Source organism: Acomys russatus, chromosome 25 (assembly GCF_903995435.1).
Source record: "Acomys russatus chromosome 25, mAcoRus1.1, whole genome shotgun sequence".
NCBI classification, from domain to species: domain Eukaryota; kingdom Metazoa; phylum Chordata; class Mammalia; order Rodentia; family Muridae; genus Acomys; species Acomys russatus.
The window spans coordinates 49399582-49421435 of NC_067161.1; the positions used below are offsets into that span (position 1 = coordinate 49399582).

A 21854-nucleotide genomic window follows, 5' to 3' on the forward strand; every position below is an offset into this window, starting at 1 on the left:
CAAGTTCCAGGACAGCCAGAGCTGTTACACAGAGAAACTCTGTCTCCAAAAACAAAACAAACAAACAAACAAACAAAAAAGCCCAGAACAGAGCCAAGGCCAGATCATCCAGCCGATTAAGTGGGAGGAATTGTCCTCCTCGCTTCCCTTTGTACCATGTTACGATGATGAGGAAGATGGACGAGGACAGACGACAACCCTGCCGGGACCCCTACGACGAACCAGTGTTGTGTCAGACACACTATGTGCACCATTTGTTTTATTGCCACCACAACCCTGTAGAGTAGGTGCCATGATCCCGTTTTTTTATGAGTGAAGCCACCAAGGCACAGACAGATGACACATGTTTCCCAAAGGGACACAGCATCTTCCCTTTAGTCACTGCTAGGTATGGCCATGTGTAGTGACCCTGACAGAGTGTGGTGATGACTAGTTCTCTGTCAAGGTCTCTATCAAAGCCAAGCTCTCCAGCAGGCCAGGTGGGACGCTACAAAAGAAACTTAGGGACTTGCAATCATTCTGAAAATCATATGTGTCTGAGTCCAAGGAGCGCCTGGTTGACTCAGGCGTCGCCCTGGGAGACAGGGTGGCTTCCGGCACTGCTCAGGAACCCCCAGAAAACCCCAGAGTTAAAATCCACGCTGCTGAAGGAGCTGAGAAGTTTGCAATTTTATCTTTTTTAAGATTTATTATTTATTTATCATCATGCATACAGTGCTCTGCCTGCATGTACACTTGCAGGCCAGTAGAGGGCACCAGATCACATTATAGATGGTTGTGAGCCACCACATAGTTGCTGGGATTTGAACTCAGGACCTCTGGAGGAGCAGTCAGTGCTCTTAACCTCTGAGCCATCTCTCCAGCCCTGCAATTTTATCTTATTCGTATGTTTTGGTGGTGGCACCAGGCTTTGAACCAAGGACCTCACACATGCTAAGTAAACCCTGTACCCCGGAACTCTGTGCCTCTCAGTAAATGGCTCAGGGTGGCCTGGAATTTAGAATCCACCTGCTTTGACTTCTCAAGTAGGTGCCACCAGGCCCAGGAAAACGTTGGTTTCAGAGGTTTGTCTGTCTGTCTGTCTGTTATTTATTATTTTCTAACATAGGTGTGTCCGAGGCAGCCTGATTATGACAAAAAGCATTTGGTGTCTGGCTGAAAGCCAGATTTATCTAGGCATATTGTGATTTTTATTTACTAAATCTGGGGCTATCTGGAGCTCCTGGGGAAAAAAAAAACCAGACAGACAGACAGACAAACAAACAAACACCATGAGAGACTGCCATGGTAGCTTACCTGCTGAGACATGTGTCCCTGGCTGAAGTGGCTGGATGCCCTGGAACGCCCTCCTCTGAGAGCAAGATGCCGTGGAGACAGGACTGGGGTTAAAGGGGGAAGATTGGTCACACCATGGACCACACACATTAGCTGTGCTTTGCGTCTAGTAACCTTTTGTCTTGTTTTGTTTTTGTTTTTGTTTTTTTTCAAGACAGGGTTTCTCTGTGTAGCCTTGGCTGTCCTGGACTCACTTTGTAGACCAGGCTGGCCTCGAACTCACAATGATCCACCTGCCTCTGCCTCCCGAGTTCTGGGATTAAAGGCGTGCGCCACCACGCCCGGCTTGTTTTTTATCTTTTGTAGACAGGGTTTCTCTATGTAGCCCTGGCTGTCCTGAGTCGTTTTTTAGACTAGGCTGGCCTCGAACTCACAGAGATCCACTTGCCTCTGCCTCCCAAGTGCTGGGATTAAATGCATGCACCACCATGCCAGGTACCTAGTAACCATTTTTTTTGGGGGGGGGGTGGGAGACCTCCTGAGAGAACTGAGAGGAAATGTTCCCCAAAATAGTTTCCAGTTTCCTCACTGTTCATTCTCCCTTATTCTTGATTGTGATCACAAAAGAAGCATACATTCACACGCAGGCAGGATGGGTTGCTGAGGAAAGATGTTTGCCACACAAGTCCACACCTGCATCCTATCCCCATGCCCAGGAGAAAACGGACAGCAAGCAGGAACTACACAAAGTTCTCTGACCACCACAGGTAAGCCATGACACATGCGCCCCTCACCACCCCCCAACCACAACACACACACACAAAATAATTATAATAATTCTAAAAAGAGAGAACCAGTGAGATGGCTCAGCAGACAGAATCACCTGCCACCCACCATGCCTGATGACCTCAGGGTGTCCTCTGGTCCCACCTGCTGCAAGGGGAGAACCCACAAGCTGCCCTGCCCTCTGACCCCACCAGTTAGAGCACACAGGCGTACTCTGTGGCACTTGCTCTGCCCCCTCCAAAGTTAAAGAAACAAAGACATTTTCAGGGTTCCTTTGAGAGATAACTCCCGATCGTGGTTTGATATGTCTCCTCAAGTTTCTCCTTGTAAACCTCGTCACGTATTAACATCATTGCTACAGATAGCTCTGACATTGGATCTTTGTCCCACAGTCAAGACCTCTCTGTATGTGCACGTTGCTGGTTTTGTTTTGTTTTTTTTGTTTTGTTTTGTTTCTCTCTCTCTCTCTCTCTCTCTCTCTCTCTCTCTCTCTCTGCCTCGCCTTTTAAATTTTTTTTTTTTAGATTTACTCATTTTATTTTACATATGTGTGTTTGGCCTATATGTACATATGTGTACCACGTGTGTCCTGCGTGTCAACCAAGGGCAGAAGAGGGCACTAAGTCTCTTAGAACTGGAGTTATTGATGGTTGTGAGCCACCACGTGGGTGCTGAGAGTCAAGGCCAGGCCTCTGCAGGAGCAGCAGATGCTCCTAAGGACGAGACAGAGTCATGTACCCAGGCTGGCTTCACATTCAGACAGGCTTTACTTTGTGTTGCCCTGGCTGGCCTGGAACTCACAGAGATCCACTTGTCTCCCTCCCTAGTGCTGATCCTGAGCTTTCAATCCTTCTGTCTCCACTTTCTGAGTGCAGGGATTACAGCAGATGCTACCACAGTTGGCTTATGTAGCATTGGGACAAACTCGGGGATTTATGCATGCTGAGCAAGCACTTTACCTACTGATTTATTGACATCTCTGGGCCCCTCAATAATATTTTAGTAATTTAAAAATTTTCAATTGGTACAGTGTGAAGCATGGCATCTCGACACATGTATAGCATATTTCTTTTCTTTTTTCTTTCTTTTTTCTTTTTTTTCTAAAACAAGGTTTCTCTGTGTAGCCTTGGCTGTCCTGGGCTCGCTCTGTAGACCAGGCTGGCCTCGAACTCACAGAGATCCACCTGCCTCTCTGCCTCCCAAGTGCTGGGATTAAAGGCGAGTGCCACCACGCCCAGCTCACGTATACCATCTTTAATGATCAGATCAGGATGACTGACATATCCGTAAACTCAGATGATACTAATGATAAGCCATTTCTTTGTTGAGAACATTCAAAATCCTGTACTACCTATTTGGAAATACATAATTAATTCTGTTGATCATAGCTGTCCAAATGTGCTTTAGAACATTCGGAGTCATTCCCCCAAACCAGCTTCTGCCTGTTTATATCGGTAGTGGCTGGTCTAGTGGCCCGTTAAGCCCCTCTGTTTAATGAATAATAGTTGTATATGGGCACGTCGCACCAAACAGTGCAGGACGCTGAGTGTCATAGCCAACTTAGGCTCTGGCCTATTGGCCCCTTTTCTCTGCTGTGTGGGGTCAGAGATGGGGATCCCTATGTATAATTTCCCACAGGGGGATGGGGAAAGCCATGGCCAGGGAAGCCCCAGCCAGAGGGCCCCCTGGGTTAAATGTTTATAGTGGGACCCTCTGACTCAGGCCAGGACTCCTCAGCTAGCATCCTCACTGGGATCACCTGACACCAGCAGCTGCCCAACCCCTGGGCAGCGCCTAGAGAGCCTCCTGGCCTCAAACGGGTTGGGCAGCATTCACTTCCCTGCGCTGTCCTCCCAACCTGCTCAGTCATTAGGAAGTGCCTCCACAGCTGGTACAGTGACAGCAGCTGTCAGCTCCAGCACCTCTGGGTGGCTCCCATCGGCTCTGTGGAGGCTTGAACAGAAAAGACCGACACCGCTCTCAGGTACACAGGCAAAGTTTGTCGGGGGTAGGGGGGTGGGGATGGGAGGGGAGGGGTGGGAGTGATGACTGGGGTGGGGTAAGGATTGTGGCAATGCTGTGATCTGAGGCAAGAATGATGTGTGTGTGTGTGTGTGTGTGTGTGTGTGTGTGTGTGAGTGAGAGAGAGAGAGAGAGAGAGAGAGAGAGAGAGGAGGAGGAAGAGGGCAAATGTGTGTGTTGCTTGTGGGTGGGGAAGCAGTTGGAGCAGAAACTGCTCAGCTTGCACTAGGGCTCCGGGAGGGAACCCCAGGTGTCTAGAAGTAGCACTCTGCCTTGGGGGGGCGGTCCTTGGGTGGCTGACAGCAGTTCCCCATCTCTACCCTGGAGATATGATGCTCATGTAAGGAATCGTGGTCCAGGAGCTTTGTGAGCTTGGCTCCATTCGACCGTCTTCTCACTTCACAAACGGCCAGAGGGACAGCCCTGTTTAGGGACACTTGAAAAACTGGTGCAGTCTCGTTTCTGCTGGGGCTGTATCATCTACTCCTTTTACTAAAGGCTGAAAGGTCCTCCACGGAGGCCCATCTGAACCCCAGTAGAGATGGCAATGCGTCATGCGGTCTGTCCGGCGAGGCTGTCCTGGGTTCGAGTCCTAGGTCTTCCCTTTACTAGCATTACGACTTTAACAAAGCTGCTTCACTTAAGCCCTAAGCCTCAGGCCCTGTCTGTAAAATGGAGATAATACCTACCTCCCTAACTTGTCAGGGTTTGGTGAGGAAGACATTTGAAATGCCAAACACGTAATTAGTGTTCAATAAATGGCCGCTGCTGTAATTATTTATTATTAGCTCAACACTGGTCTCACTTTAGCCAGGAAGACTTCTCAGTCCTCTTCCCGCAGTTTCCTAAAGGCACCGAGGATGTCTTTGATATAAAAATCTCTACAGGGTTCCTTACACAGACTGTTCCCCGAATGCAGCATGCTCTCACACCCCAGCTCCCAAGACAGAGTCAGGCCCCCCTAGAGGCATGAAGAGTATGGAACAGAATGGAGAGAAAGGAGGGGTCAGGGAAACATACGAGTGAAGCTGAGAAGGTGGGGGACCAGCACTTCCCAGGCATGAATGTGAGGCGCTCCTGAGGCTCCTGAAACTGAGAGGTTCTGGTGAGTAACCCGGATGTCTTGGGCACTCCCTGACTGCCTTTTGACTTTTCCTATATCTCAGAGGAGACAGACGAAACACTCCTCCTCCCCAGCTCAGCCCTAGCATGACTGCCTGACGTGGCTAACAGGTACTCACCCAGTCCATCAGCAGGGCCTAATAGTGTTCTCTGCATCACACGTGGAATCTTTCTTCTCTCTTTCCATCACTGCCAGGTGACCTTGAGTCACACCACACACACACACACACACACACACACACACACACACACACACACATCACATACACACACCACACACACACACACACCCCACCACACTCACATACACACACACATACACCACACACACACACACCACCACACACATCACATACACACACACACACACACACACACACACCACACACATATACACAGACACCACACACACACACAGACACACACACCACACACACACCCCACCACACACACACACACACCACACACACACACCCCACCACACACATCACATACACACACACACACACAGACACACACATATACACACCACACACACACCACACACACACACACACACCCCACCACACACATCTCACACACACACACACACTCCTCATTTATAAAGCAAGAAGCTTTGACTAAACAACACTGAAACCCTGTCTTCCTCCTCATCTTTATGTTCTTTTATTTTCATTTGTCCTCTCACCTGTCTTGAGCCTCGTTTCTCAGTTATCCAAACAGCTTACAGTATGGATCATCAATCCTCCTTTAAAATAAATCTATTTTGTTTTGTTTTGTTTTGTTTTGAAGAGAGGGTTTCTCTGTAGCCTTGGCTGTCCTGGACCCACTTTGTAGGACAGGCTGGCCTTGAATTCACGTCTATCTATCTGCCTCCCTAAGTGCTGGGACTAAAGGTGTGTGCCATCACACCTGGCTTAAAATAAATCTATTAAAAAACAAAACAAAAAACAAAACTTCTAGCTAAGCATGGTGGTCCATGCCTGTGATCACAGCATGTGGTGAGCAGAGGCAGAACAAACCAGTGTTCAAGTCAGTCTTAGCTAGATAGCTCAGTTCCAGGCCAGCCTGGCCTGCACAAGACCCTGTCTCCAAGAAATAGGAAAAAAGAAAAAGAAAACTCATAAATGTCCATTAGGTTTCACAAAGGATTCCATGACTACTTTTGTCCCTCTCAGTATTTGGCAAATCGCAGGAACATGGCAAATGGTTGTTGACATCTGATGGATAGACAGATGGACGAATGGATGGACGGAAGGAACTGGCCACTGTATCTCTTGGGGAGTTACCCAGTGCAGAGGCACAGCTTGGCTGTTGGTTGTCACTCTGATAGAAGGCCATTACCTTAAGGTTTTGCCTGTGTATGAGGAAATCAGGAATGTGGAAGCTGCCCTAACTCACCCGCTGCCCATCATTTACCTAATCTGTGGCCATCCTGCCTGGTTATTCTAATTTGAGAAGAGCCGCCCTTTGTCAAGGGGTGTGCCTCTGTAGGCAAGATGCCTGACAGGGCTCTTCAAGACCCCTCCAGGAGAAAAGAAAGGATTTACCCTGTCTTAGCAATGATGTCCCCCCTTGTCGCTGGCCGCTTGCTGTGTGCCACACTCTTCTCTCACCAACTCCACCAGCAGTTCCCAGAGAAGGCAGTACAGTCGTCAGCCTCATCTTTCCTGTTTGCTTTGTTTCATTGAGGCAGGGTCTCACTATGTAGCCCCAGCTGTCCTGAAACTCACTATGTAAAAGGCATGGCCCACCGTGCCCAGCTCTGGCTCCATCTACAGAGAAACTGGGGCTTAGAGAGCTAAGGAGTAGTAATGGTTGTAATAGATAATAATACATAGATAAGATATTTAACTCAGTTCTGCTATCTGAGTGCTCGGCCCTCATCGCCCAGCCTGGAGGCCACATTAGCACCTCAGAGACTAAGGAAACCTCCCCAGAGATTTTGGGCTGCTTCCAAGGTCTGCTGTCCCATCATCACCTTTTTAAATTTTTTTTTTTTTTCTTTTCTTTTTTTGGTTTGGTTTGTTGTTTTTTGGTTTTTGGTTTTTCAAGACAGGGTTTAAAAAAAATTTTTTTTTCAACGTTAGGACATTTTCAACTCAACAAAGGAGATTTTTTACTAAACAGAGAGAGGGGAGTGGGAGAGGTTCCAGAGATTTGTGGTCTTTATAGAGTCTCTTCCTCCCGGTAGCTAATCCTTTTCCTACTGTGTCACCTGTCAGCACTTGGGGCTGACAGTCCTCAGTGGATCTAGTGGTCACTGGTCTCAGTCACTCATGGTGCTATATGTTAATAATAGGGATTTTGATTTTTTTTTTTTTCCCAAAAATGCTATTCTGGATACATTTAGGCTACACAGTTGTGCTTCTGGGGAGACGTGTACGCGCAGAGACTTGGACTCGCCACACAGCCCCTTCAAAGCAGGTGCTCCCTTCAAAGCCATCCGCAATCCTGCTGAGAGGACTGCCTGGTCCCCCATGACCTCTCAAGTCGGTTTGAAACCCACTGTGCACGTCACGCGCCTCTATGGCTTTGATTTCAAACAATATTATGTCTCTGACCACTCACTTATTTTCTCACCAGACTCAGACCTCAGTGACTTTGCCCATTTCCAAAATACTAGACACATCCTCCAAGAATGAAACTCTACTTTTACTGAGGTTAATCAGAACTCTCTGACAGCCTCGGGCCACCACATAAGGGGACTCTGAAGAATGACTGAACAAGGCTGGCGTGTGACTGCTCAGAGCCGGACAGGCATTTGCATGTGTAAGTTCCAAGCTTTGTTTGTTTATTTTATTTTATTTTATTTTTTTGATGCCCTATAGTTAGAGTCCTGGCAGTGGTGACATGAGACGTGGGCTCAAGTTTGAAGAATAGTACATGTAGTGTGTACAGTATAGACCGAAACTAACACTGCCTGGGGCTGCCTATGCGTCTGGCCAGCTAACTCCTTAGCTCCTGTTTGCCCCGAGAGCCAGGTCCAGCACTGAAACAGGAAGAGGTGAGGTGGTGACATCAACAGTGCTTGTCATAGCTGTGGTGAGGCCTCAGGTACCTCAGGTACTCATCCTCTTCCTGACTTCCTACCCAAGCCTGGCACGGTTGGGATCTCCTTCCTGTTTGCTCTACGCCTTAGTTTGATCCAGATAGGCCTCTGGAGAGAACCAGAAAGCAGAAGGGTAGGATAAAGAACAGGTAGAAAGAACGTGAGTGGGAGTCGGGAAAGGAGAGAGGAAGAAGGAAAAAACTCCCAGGTGTTCACAGCCCTTCCCTCTCCCATCCCCAGATAAGGCCTGCTGTCTCTGAGGGGCCATGTCAGAAGGGGAAAGCAAGGACAGCTCGGGCAGCGAGTGCCCCGTGTGCTACGAGAAGTTCCGGGATCTGGAGGGCGCCAGCCGGACCCTGAGCTGCGGCCACGTGTTCTGTCATGATTGCTTGGTCAAGTACCTGCTCTCTACCCGGGTGGACGGACAGGTGCAGAGGACTATCGTCTGCCCCATCTGCCGCTATGTCACCTTCCTCAGCAAGAAGAGCTCCCGCTGGCCCTCCATGCTGGACAAAAGCTCCCAGACCCTGGCTGTGCCTGTGGGCCTGCCGGCCATGCCCTCACCAGACCGTGGGGGTCACACAAACCCCCTGGCTGTCTCCCAGCAGGTCTGGAGACAATCACCAAGTCAGGGGCCTCAGCTCCCCTTGGACCTGCTGCCCACCCTGCCCCGAGAGTCACAGATCTTCATCATCAGTCGCCATGGGATGCCACTGGGGGACCAGGACAGTGTGCTGCCCCGACGCAGCCTAGCGGAGATATCGGAGGCATCCCCTGCTCCCAGCGCCACCCGCTCCTTCTGCTGCCGCTCCCGGGCCCTCCTACTCATCACCCTCATCGCTGTAGTGGCTGTGGTCGCTGCCATCCTGCCCTGGGTGCTGCTGGTGAGGAAGCAGGCATGAGTAGCAGTATACAGGGCACAGGGGAGTGAGGCTCAGCTTTTAAACTGGGCTCCATGCTCCACCTGTCATGGCATGGGAGAGGGCAGCAGGGGTCCCGGCGCAGACCTGGTACGATCAAGCGCCAAAGGGAGGTAGGTCCGGGAGGTAGGTCCTAGGCCTAGAGAGGACATGGGTGAGGCTAGATTGGAAATGTGAAGGCTTTGTCTCCGCCCCTTGTCAGTGAGGGTTTTAGCATGAGGAGAGGTTGGGGCAGAAGATCCTCTGAGCAGCTGACTCCAGATGAGTACCCCCAACAAAACACCCCTTCTCTAGGCTGGGAACTGAGCAAGCTAGAAGATTGGGTAGCCATTGCCTTCCTATAGGGTCACAGACCTTACCTGCTGGACACCAACTTGTAGCCAGGAAGCCATCCCAGGCTCAAGGAAGCTCTGCTGGCTGGTGTCCTGCCAGGTGGGAGCCCAAAGGAAGGCAGAGAAGTCTCTCCGGTGGCGTCAGAAGAAACAGAGGTTGATACAGGGTCCAGCTCCAGCCTCCTAGCATCTTGACTCCAGCATATTTAGCAGTCCACTGCTAAGCGGTCCCTGTCTCCAACCCACCATCTTGAAAGATGATGATCTCAGAGGCTGTAGCCCAGGATGGGGCGCACAGGGGACAATGAAAAAGGTTTTTCTGGATAATCAAGATCAAACAGGAGACACTGTTGTGAAAGAGGCCACGGCTGACAGAATGGCCACAGGATGAGAGGGCTCTGCAAACCTCCAGGCCCAAGGAGCAGACCGGAATTTGAGTCTTGGGGTTCTCAAGGGTGAAATAGAAGAGGTAGAGGGGGACGCCCTACAAGTGAGACCAGTCAGCTGAGAACTATGTGAGTAAAATAACCCCGGGGGGCTCCTACCTCGCTCCCTGCCAAGGCCACCTCCTCAAGATCCAACCACTCATTAGAGGCCACACCAGCTGGGCCAGTTCCCCAGGTGGATTCTCTCGGGCTGAGCTGGGTGAGGAAGGGTGGGGAGGAAAACAGCTGTGCTTGTCAGTGACACTGCTGTCTCAACAAATGCCAAGGGCCAGGCGCTGTGCGCTGGAGTGCTTGGGTACCTCACTGATGAAGCCTATCAGGAAAGCCTCAGAGTGGATCTCTCTTGAGGAAGTCTTCAGGGAAGCTAGTCCCTAATGACTGTAAACAGGGACTTCCAGCTACTGTCACAGATAGGAGGGGTGTGCCAGCAGCTGAGCCCACCCCCAACTTATACCATTCTCCACAAATGTCCACCTTCTGTGTGGAAGGAAAAGAACTCTGGAGCTCTCAGCTACTTTACAGCTATCTGCAGGAGTTGACGTCTTGGGACCATCAGGGAAGAGCCTCACCCCACAGGGGATGCTTTTGACAAAGTAAGGTTGCTTTAAAGTACCAGCTCCTTTATGCTCCTTTTAAGACTAGAGAACACAGGTGCTGTGCGTGTGTGGAGGGAGCAGGGAGGTTGTGGGCGATGGGTGATATTTATTATAGAAACAAAAGTTAGCATTCACTTGGCAGACTCGTGAGTCTGTGTCCACCTAGGCCAGGCTGCGTTCATCGGTGCCTGAGGTTCGAGGGGGCTGATTCAAGGCCTTTCAGATCCTGTTGTGTTTGCTGAGGTGAGGCACTCCGAAACACCTGTGATGTTTTCATATTGTTCAGCTGCAACTTGTAGAAACTACTTCTTTCATTAAAAACGAAAAAAAAAAAAAAAGGTCGAAAGCCATTTTTAAAATAAAAGTATATATTTTTCTCAGAGTCCAGAGACCTTGCAATGCATGTAGACACTTAACGTGGTTCTTTAGATTGAATACACAGAGCCCCAAACCCCAGGGACTCATTTGTAGAGGGAAACCAAAGCAAAACTGCTGGCATTGGGCGAGGTGGCACATGTCTTTAATCCCAGCACTGGGGAGGCAGAGGCAGGCGGATCGCTGTGAGTTCGAGGCCAGCTTGCTCTACAAAGTGAATCTAGGACAGCCAAGATAACACAGAGAAACTCTGTCTTAAAAAAACAAAATGAGCCGGGCGTGGTGGCGCATGCCTTTAATCCCAGCACTCGGGAGGCAGAAGCAGGCGGATCGCTGTGAGTTCGAGGCCAGCCTGGTCTACAAAGTGAGTCCAGGATGGCCAAGGCTACACAGAGAAACCCTGTCTCGAAAAACAAAAAAAAAAAAAAAAAAACAAAATGAAACAAAACAGCACAACAACAACAACAAATCCCTGCTGGCATCACTGCCACTTAGCGTCCTAAATCCTGCTGTCTGCCACTGGTGCTGGGGTGGCGAGTGAACTGTTGCAGGGATTGCATTTTGGGGGTGGTTTGTCTTGTTTGGGGTTTTGGTTTTGTTTTGTTTTTCCAAGAGAAGGTCTTTCTGTGTAGCCCTGGCTGTCTTGGAACTTACTCTGTAGACCAGGCTGGCCTCAAATTCATAGCAATCCACCCGCCTCTGCCTCTGGAGTGCTGGGACTAAACACCCAACTAGAAATGCATATTTGTATTTGTTTTGTTTTGTTTTTCAAGGCAGAGTTTCTCTGTGTAGCCTTGACTGTCCTGGACTCCCTTTGTAGACCAGGCTGGCCTCGAACTCACCGAGGTCCACCTGCCTCTGCCTCCGAGTGCTGGGATTAAAGGCGTGCACCACTACGCCCGGCTTGAAATGCATATTTGTAAAAGCCTTCAAATTAAATTGGACACATATCTCTAGAAGTTTCCACGCTGGCCCAGAAACTTGTGTTCTAGAACTGTGTCTTCTGGGTACAGCTGTCTAGATGGGTGGTGACAGACACACAGTATTATATCATCATGGTTGTATTTGTAATAACAAAAGATCAGAAAACCCTCAAATGATAATCAACAGACAACTAATTACTAACCTTGAGGTCCAGGGCCCGAGGTCCCAAAAATAACTAAATATTCAGTGCCTGATGAGAAAAGCCAGGCACAGAGCGTGGGATGCTGAGCCCAGTGGTCTATGTGGAAAGGGGAATAAATAAATATATTCTTGTTTGTTTATGTGTGCATTACCTGGGGAGAGTAGACAAAAACTAATAACCTGTGATTAACTGTGGAAAGGAAGGAAAATTTGATGGAAGACTTCACTTTGCCTTTTATGGGTTTAGATTTTTTTTTTTTCTGAGACAGGGTTTCTCTGTGTAGCCTTGGCTGTCCTGGACTCACTTTGTAGACCAGGCTGGCCTCAAACTCACAGCATCGATCCACCTGCCTCTGCCTCCCCAGTGCTGGGATTAAAGGCACGTGCCACCACGTCCAGTGGTTTTGGGCTTTTAGGTCAAGCAAATGTTTATTTCCAAATAGAGGCTGGGAGAAAGTGCTTAGCAGGAGGCAGACCCTGGGCTCAATTTCCAGCACCAAAAGGAAAGAAAAACTAAACACAATGAAATTGAAAAGTAGTCAACACTGAAAATGATTTTAGCGTGTACTCCTCTTGCCCAGATGGGAACCCACCCCAAGAAGACTTGAGACTGGAGAGGTGTCTCTTATTACTCCTCATAGTTGGGGCTTCCATTGCTGTGACCAAACACCATGACCAAAAAGCAATGCGGAGAAAAGCGCGTATTCAGCTTACACTTTGTTGTTCATCACCAAAGCAAGTCAGGAGAGAACTCAAGCAGGGCAGGAACCCGGAGGCAGGAGCCGGTGCAGAAGCCATGGAAGGCGGTGCTTTTACTGGCTTGCTCCCCATGGCTTGCTCAGCCTGCTCTCTTATAGAGCCCAGGACCACCAGCTCAGGGATGGCACCACCCACAATGGGCTGGGCCCTTCCCCATTGATCACTAATTAAGAAATGCCTTATGCCAGGCGTGGTGGTGCACACCTTTAATCCCAGCACCCGGGAGGCAGAGGCAGGCGGATCACTGTGAGTTCAAGGCCAGCCTGGTCTACAAAGTGAGTCCAGAACAGCCAAGGCTACACAGAGAAACCTTGTCTCAAAAACCAAAAACAAACAACAACAAAAGGCACTGTGGCTAAGAGCACTGGCTCCTCTTCTAGAAGACCCAGACTCAACTCCCAGCACCCTCAAGGCAACTCACAAGCAGCTGGGAACTCCAGTCCCAGTGCATCTGACACCCTCTTCTGGTCTCCACGGGCACCAGGCATGCACATATTACATAGACATATATGTGTACAGGCAAAACACCTATCCACTTAAATAAATAATTTTAAAACTACAAATAAAAAATTTAAAAGTATTTGAGAACTGCCAAAGCACTGGTTCTGTGCTTCAAGCTCAGATCATGGGCTCCTGGCTCTGCAGGGCTGTGAGCTCTTATGAATAGCAGGCACCACAGAGCACAAAAGGTGTCTCATCTTGTTGGTGTTCCTAAATTCTTGCGGATTTCTTCGGGTCCCACTATTCAATGGGTTTGCTTTTTTTTTTTTTTTTTTCATTATTGTTGTTGTTGACAGAGTTTCTGTATAGCCTTGGCTGTCCTGGACTTTCTTTGTAGACTAGGCTGGCCTCAAACTCACAGATATCCACCTGCCTCTGCCTCCCGAGTGCTGGGACTAAAGGCATGCGTCACCACCGCCAGTCAATGTGTTTGCTTTGATTCCCCTTTCTCTAACTACCCTTTATTTTTTCTGAAGTTGTATCATTTAAGCAACTATCTTGGGAAACACTTGACAGATAGTAGACACATAAGCAGAAGGAAGACAGACACCAGATGTGGTGGGCAAGCCTGGAACCCCAGTGTGCGGCACCGGAGGCTCCTGAGCTCAGAGTGTCCTGGGCTGCAGAGGGAGACCTCATCACACAACCACAAACCCCTTTGTCTTCTGCTTTTCTTTTCCTTTCTTCAGAGGCGTCTGCACATGAATACGCACGCACGCACACTCGCTCACAGACACTGCCCTCTCCCACTGTCATGGGAGCCTGGAACACTACACAGTGCCCAGGCTAGACCCACCAGGCAAGCTTAGGATGCTGAGTATCTGGCGAGATTCTGGAACTAATTTCCCTGGCTGGACTTTCCAGACGGTGACCTGTGGAGAGTTTCCCACACCCCTTTTCCCCTCTGGTGAACTGACTGTTGCTCTGGTTCCACATACATCACATCCGGTCCCTGCATCCTATCTTCTTCCTGGGGATGCTTGTTGCCTTGTTGCCTCCTGCTGAGCAAAGTGCTCGCTCCTTCAGGGGAGGAACTCACACAACTGGACGGGGAACTTAGTGGGGATCTTGACATGATAAGGTCTACACAAAAAGTAAAGTTTGTATGGTGCACACCTGCATGCATGACTACACAAATGAATTACTAAGAAGCCTCGGTGTCTAGAAACACATGTTTAGTTCAACTTAGGTGTGAAATCTGGGGTTTAAAAAAATAAAATCCCTGTTTTGATCATTTCAGCTTTACAAAGACCTGCTTCAAAATGATCCTAGGAGGTAAAATTAAAAGATCTTTTTCTGTCAGGTGGTGGACACCTTTCATCCCAGCACTGGGGAGGCAGAGGCAGGTGATCCCTGAGAGTGTGAGGCCAGCCTGGTCTGTAGAGCGAGATCCAAGACAGGCAGGGCTACACAGAGAGATCCTGCCTTGCAAAACCAAAATAAATAAAGGGTCTTTTTCAGTCAGGCAAGAAGACAGAGAAGGAAGAGGAGGAGCCAGACACATAACTAGACTCCTGGCAGTTTGTACAAGAATCCTCCTGCTGTATAAAGTGGCCGTGCGGCCCAAACCCTGAGCTTAGGGCTTCATTTTGATGATTCAGAAGCCGCTGGCTGAGGGAAGCAAGGAGGCCCTAGAGAGGAGGGTGCCGCAGAGAGTGATGGGAGCCCGGGAAGAGGAGTGGGAAGAGAGAAAGGTGATAAGGGAGTTTCTAGGAGGAGGGATTGTTGAGAAAACTGAAAAAGCTCTTCCTGAAAGCCAGCTAGTGAGGAGGAAGGAGGAAGGAAAGTTAGGAAGGTGAGAGCTGTGGGCAGCTCCCTACAGCCCTGCGACCCCACGGCCCCTGGCCTTCCCGCTGAAGGTCTTATTCTTCAGCCATAGAACCCAGTTCCTGGGAAACGTCCTCTGCTTTTCACCTCCATCCTTCCCCTCAAGCTATCCCGCTGCCTCATGGAGCTAATTTTAACATTCTTCAAAACCCAGTCAAAGCCAGGCGCAGTGGCACAGGCCTGTGATCCCAGCCCCAGGGGAGGTAGAGTTCATGGCCAGCCTGGCCTGCCAAGTGAGTCCAAGACAGCCAAGGCTACACAGAGAAACCCTGTCTCAAAACAAACAAACCAAAACCCAGTCAAAGGTGACCTCACTGACAAAATCTCCCTGGCCCCAAAGCGGAAGGTAGGTGGCTCAAGTTTCCTGTAATCCTGAGCTGGCAGACTCCCATGTCTGTCTCCCCTCTTGGACCATGACTTCTGCAAGAATGCGCGTGGAATTATTTTGTCACTTCAGTGTTCCAGGCTGGCCCATAAAGGATGATCCATTTTGTCACTCCAGTGTTCCAGGCTGGCCCATAAAGGGTGCCCCATAAGCACTTGCTGAAAAGTACTGCTTTAGGTTTGTTCAATTTTTCCTTTCTTCGTCTTTTTTCTTTTGTTTTTGTTTTTGAAGACAGGGTTTCTCTGTGTAGATCTGACTGTTCTGGAACTCTCTCTGTAGTCCAGGCTGGCCTCAAGCTCAGACATTCACTTTCTTCTGCCTCCCAAGTGCTGGTTTAAAGGTGTGCACCAAGCACCCCCAGCTTTCAATTTTTTAGTTACATGTAACATCGGGGCTCTTTCTTTTACAGAATAGTTGATAGCACAGCTATTTTTTTTACAACGATTTTTAAAATCATGGAAACACACGACTCTATTTGAACCCTCAAAAGGTTGGTTTCTCCCTCTTTTAACTTAACAGTAGGTTACAACAAACCGAGCCATAGAGCTCCCAGCGGAGTCTGAAGAGCCAGCTTCCTGGGTTCCACTGCAAGTCGTGGGTCCTGTGTTTGCTTGCACCCTTCCTCTCACTGCTCTGTGGCTCGGTTACCCAACCTGTACACTGAGGACAATATATCCACATCAGCACCAAGACGTTAGTAATGTAAAGGGCGTAGAAGAAGTGTGGGTCTCCCGTCACTATGACACCTGTATTTGTCATTCAGCAGAAACCGATGCCTCAGAATTCATCTGCAGGGAAGCCGACCCCGCTTGCCCTGCCTCCATCAGATCCGGAACTGAGAACAGGCGCGAGTGTGTTGTAGTTGTGGCTTTAAAGGGTATACCAGTCTGCACTGAGAGTCCTCCCCTGCACTGAGAGTCCTCCCCACGTCTGTTTCTTTAAGTATGATCTTGAGCCAGTATCGGGGAGCCAAGACCTATTTCCGTCGTCCAGGTGGCGGACGATCTCAATCTCAGAGAAGGACCCAGAGCCGTCAGAACCTACCCAGATGTGGAGGCGGACGGCTGGGGCTAATTATAAGGACTAACTCCTCTGCCAAGGCCACGCCTTTGGGGAGCTGAGTGCCCAGGAACCGAGGTAACCATCTCGCCAAAGTCCCAGAGCCACTCGGCGGCTAAAAGTAGGACTTGTGCTTTCCCGACTAGGGGACGCCCGACGCCCAGGAGTGGAAAAGTGGGGGGTCCCCGGGTCCTCTCACTCCCCCAGCTTCCCGGGGTACCGTCCCTAAACAGGCCTCCTCGTTCCCCGGGCTCTGCCTCCCCGGGAGGATTCCACCTTAGCGTCTTCACCACCCACCAGCACCTCCCGCAGTTCCCCCTCCAAACCGCTAGATGACGCCAGCCTTCCCGTACCTAGTTTCTTCTCGCGCTAACCACCTCCGCGCCCCTCCCACCCCCGCGGCTCGCTCCGAGACTCTCGCGAGACCTCTCGTCAACTTACAGAACCGGAAGTCGCGCGTAGACCTCTTTCCTCTTGCGGCCATCGCTGGGTCGCAGCCGGTGAGTGTCCTGCGGGTGGTAGCCGGTCATCCGCGGCCATCCGTGCCTCGGCTGGGCGATGAGGCTCGGTGTCCCGGGGCCCCGGGGCTGCCTTGTTGGCCCGACGTCAGCCGGGGAGCCATGCCGGGCTCGGCCAGTGTCTCCCGCTGGCCCGGGCCCGCGGCCATGGAGGGGGGGGCAGATCCGCGGACTCGGAGGCCGGCGGGGCCGCCTGTGGGCTGTAGGTGGTTGGCAGTCGCGTCGTCGCTCCCGCCTGCCGGGGGGGTTTGGAGGTCCCGGGCTCGAGCCCCTCTAGGCGAAGGTGGAGAAAGGCCCGACTCCCCCAGACGCGCAGGCCTGTATGTGGGGAGAGCTGAGTTGCCTGCTCGCTTCGTCCCGGTGGCGGGGGGTTAAGATCCGACCCCCCCCGTGGCAGCCGCTGCTGTTGGGGGGACTGATTGAGACCTGAAGCGATCGAGGGGTCCTGAGGGCTGCTTGGTCTCCTGTCCCCACAGCCGAAATGAAGTTCAACCCCTTCGTGACTTCTGACCGGAGCAAGAACCGCAAACGCCATTTCAATGCCCCCTCTCACATTCGGAGGAAGATCATGTCTTCCCCCCTTTCCAAGGAGCTGAGGCAGAAGTACAACGTGCGGTCCATGCCCATCCGGAAGGACGACGAGGTGCAGGTGTGTGTCCTCGCCTGGACAGAGCATCCCGGTTGTCGGAGGAGAGAGAACTCAGCAATTCTTTTTTTTTTAAAGATTTGTTTATTGTATTTATTGCATAGGAGTGCTTTATCGGCAGAAGAGGGCATCAGATCACGCTATAGATGGTTGTGAGCCACCATGTGGTTGCTGGGAGTTGAACTCAGGACCTCTGGAAGAGCAGGCGGTGCCCTTAACCACTGAGCCAACTCTCCAGCCCTCACCTATTCTTTACAAGGACGCAAGAGTCATTCTGAACTACCAGCCCTGTCTTTGATTTAATCGTGCCTGCGTCTGATGCTTGAAAGGGCTGCTTTCCCTGCCCCGCCTCAGCTCTCACTGTCTTAATCTAGGTGTGGGGCTTCTGTTATTTTCTGATAAGTTGGGAAGGTTCTTTTGGGATGAAAGTTTCTGTCGGTGTCATTTGCAATTGGCGATTGGTAAATTCTGGCAGTCCCTATAAAAGCTTACACTTTTCTTCCTGGGGTGACGTTTGTGTGGCCCAGGCTGGCCTTGAATTCCCAAGAGATCCGCCTGTCTCTGCCTCCTTGAGTGCTGGGATTAAAGGCGTGCGCCACCGCTGCCTGGCTGCAATTTAGAATTTTTTGGAAATGTTTTATATGTTCAATGCCCGTTCAAAATAAAGTGGAGCTAACGCCCAGGATCAGGATGGGAACAGTGTTTTTTGAGTCAGGGTGTCTCTGTGCCTCTGGCTGGGAACAGTCTTGATGGTCTCTTACCTTTTGTTTTTTGCTTTTCCGAGACAAGGTTTCTCTGTGTAGTCTTGGCTTGTAGACCAAGCTGGACCTTTGCTTCCCCGGTGCTGGGATTACAGGCGTGTACCACCACTCCCTGCTCCTCTTGCCTTTTAACAAGCCCGCCTTTGCTATAGCCAGATGGCATGGTTTGTTAACTGTCTTTCAAGACTAAAAGGTTTAATTACAGTTAGAATCTTAGCCCGCTGTTCATGGGGTTTGCCTTTTCTGTACAAGTCCTAGTTCACCCCTACCCGAAAAGGAGCACATATGGATTGGTTAAGAGTAAGTGGGGTGTGCATGGTTCAGATGTTCTGGTCAGTGTTAGTCCTTGTCCTTGATTACATTGTCTTTATTGCATTCAGGTTGTCCGAGGACACTACAAAGGCCAGCAGATTGGCAAAGTGGTCCAGGTATACAGGAAAAAATACGTCATCTACATTGAACGAGTGCAGCGAGAAAAGGCTAACGGCACAACTGTCCACGTGGGCATCCACCCCAGCAAGGTGGGTATTGAGAGAAGTAACCACGGCGCCTGTTTGACAGTGTGGTACCTATCTGCAGGACACCCTGGGAGTGGCCCCGTGCCAGAAATGTGTCCTAAGGATGCTGTGGGTTTGTTTGTTTCAAAGATTTATTTGTAACAGATACAGTGCTCTGCCTACATGTACTCCTGCAGGCCAGAAGAGAGCCTCAGATCACATAGATGGTTGTGAGCCACCATGTGGTTGCTGGGAATTGAACTCAGGACCTCTGGAAGAGCAGACAGTGCTCTTAACCTCTGAGCCATCTCTCCAGCCTGAATGCTGTAGTTTTCAAACTGGAGGTCATTGAGACCAGCTGAAATATGTGTTCTTAGTCACTGCTTTTTTTCACAGCTTGTGTGATTAGCATTTTTTTTACTTCTCAAGAAGCCTGGGTGGTCATGAGATGGTAGAGCTTCGATCCTGTTGAGTATAATTGAGTGAGCAGCTGGCCTGTTTATGACACCCTAATGAAGTGGGTTTAAGGCAAAGCTGTGGTTGTAAGCCAGAACAGAGCACCCCAACCTATCCTGGACACTCACGTCAATTTCCCAAATTTGTGAATGGATTGTTTAATATACACAGTGGCTGCTTAAGGGTTTTACGTCAGATGTTAGTGCTAAAAATGTACGTGTCAAGCTGTAGAAGGCCAAGAGGCAGGCAGGTTTCTGACGTCAAGGCCAACCTGGTGTACAGAGTGAGTTCCAGGACAGCCAGGGCCAGAAGACCTACCTGCTAAAATTGTGCCGTGATTTCTTTTCCCTCCTCTACCACATAGTTACAGAGTCATGGTATGTCACCTCTCTCGTTTTTTATGTGTATTAGTGATTTGCTCCTGTGTACTTCTGGTGTGTCTGGTGCCCATGGAGGTCTGTGAGCCCTCTCCAGTCCAACAAGACCACATTAGTTCTGTAACATGCTCCAAAGGCGGTTTTTTGCCTCCCACCAGTAGCTCGATTTTTCAATGTTAAAAATACAGTGACCTGGTCTTTCTCTCCTTAGTGCAGCCTGTGGTCAGATTGGCCTTTGGGTGGCTTCTCTTGCTCCTGTCTTAGGTTATATAATCTCTCAGTGTCTGCTCCAAAATACAGCATCGTTTGTCAGCTTTTAGAAAGCAACCATTAGGGGGCTGGAGAGATGGCTCAGAGGTTAAGCACACTGTCTGGTCTTCCAAAGGTCCTGAGTTCATATTCCCAGCACCACATGGTGGCTCACAACCATCTGTAATGAGATCTGGTGCCCTCTTCTGGTGTGCTGGAGTACATGAAGGCAGAACACTACATAAATAAATATTTTTTTAAAAAAAGAAAATAACGATTAGGCATCCACCGCCCTGTGCTCAGGAAATGGCGAGTGGGGGCTTGAGTTAGGCCTGGTGGCTGCTTACAGTGTAGGGCTGTTTCTTTTTCTGCAGGTGGTCATCACCAGGCTAAAGCTGGACAAAGACCGGAAGAAGATCCTGGAAAGGAAAGCCAAGTCCCGACAAGTAGGAAAGGAGAAGGGCAAATACAAGGAGGAAACGATCGAGAAGATGCAGGAGTAGGGGCCTCCCACGCCAGCTCTCATTAAAGGCTGCTTAAGTAGTGCTCCGTCTCGAGTGGTGTTTTCAGAATGCGCGTTTCCGTGGCTTACTCTGCTGTGTCAGTCTGGAAAGGATAGCCGTGTGTGTGGCCTGACTGAGAACTAGGGCTGCTCATTTATGTTTCCGGGACTAAGTTTTTGGGTTGGGCGGGGTGGTACACACCCTTAATCTCAGCACTCAGGAGGCAGGCAGATCGCTGTGAGTTCAAAGCAAGCCCAGGATAGTCAAGGATACACAGAGAAGCCCTGCCTCAAAAAACCATTTAAAAAAAGTTTTGAGTGTTTTTTCTGTTCCTAATGGTTTCCTGGAATCAGGACCAACAGTGAATTTTGTATTTAATAGTTGACCTCAGCATCTTGGGGTCAACTATTAAATACAACTGAGGAGTCTGATTGAGCAGGTTTACAGGAGTGAATGGCCAGTTGTGCATACTAAATGGGCTGACGCCTGGACTCAGCCCTCATCTTTGGAGTAGGGTATGGTAGTCAGGCTTGGAGGCGGTACCATCTCACAGGTCCTAAATACATATGTGTGTGCCACATACCTACAGAGCCAATTGTGGGAGCAGAACTGAGTATGGTTTCTGTGAGAGCAGCTGGCTCTCCAGCCCTGGGAAAATGCTGGTCTCATCTCACTGGATAGAACATCTGAGAATTTTCCTAGTGTTGGTTGGTACAGTGAGCGGCAATGGAACGTCAGAAACCTCAGCTGAGGTGGAGGCAGGCTGGAGAGATGGCCTGCAGGCACACGTGTAGGCTGAATAAGATTTTGAGGCTATCCTTGGTCATATTAGCAAGATTAATTTCCAAAAAAGGGCCATGGGTTCTTGGAGAAGTCTGGTGTTTCCTGCAGCTGTGTCAGTATTGCAGGAGGGTTAGTGTCAGGTGTCAGCCTAGGGTGTCTTGACCAAGAGTGGTTGGGACAGTACACTCCAGGACTTTGCTGATACAGTCCAGTTTGTGGTAGGGTTCAGAAATCAGATGGTTTCTCAGATTTGCAGGCCCAGCCTCACTTGCATTTTAAAGCTGGTGCCCTGGGACAGATAAATAAGGAGGGACTCTGGACCCGGCCTAGAGTAAGTGGGCTCCAGAAAGGAGGCCACACCTAAACCTCAGGAATAAGCATGGTTTTGCTAAATGTTTTACCCAAAAAAAATAACGGTTGTAATAAATGCTCGCTTCTGCCTCCCCTCTGTTTTTCTTTTGTCTTTTTGCTTGTTTGAGACG

General features: G+C 49.8%; 2 protein-coding genes across 2 annotated transcripts; both read left to right on the forward strand.

The window, feature by feature from the left end:
- The first annotated feature begins 7880 nt into the window (after positions 1–7880).
- Positions 7881–9239, forward strand: Rnf222 (ring finger protein 222). The gene is made up of 2 exons (XM_051167829.1): positions 7881–7977; positions 8498–9239. The coding sequence occupies exon 2, from the start codon at positions 8524–8526 to the stop codon at positions 9157–9159; it is 636 nt and encodes a 211-aa protein (XP_051023786.1). The 5' UTR covers positions 7881–7977; positions 8498–8523; the 3' UTR covers positions 9160–9239.
- An 8337-nt stretch (positions 9240–17576) lies between these two features.
- On the forward strand, positions 17577–20611 carry Rpl26 (ribosomal protein L26). The gene is made up of 3 exons (XM_051167412.1): positions 17577–17749; positions 18888–19028; positions 20461–20611. The coding sequence occupies exons 1-3, from the start codon at positions 17582–17584 to the stop codon at positions 20587–20589; spliced, it is 438 nt and encodes a 145-aa protein (XP_051023369.1). The 5' UTR covers positions 17577–17581; the 3' UTR covers positions 20590–20611.
- Positions 20612–21854: the final 1243 nt, after the last annotated feature.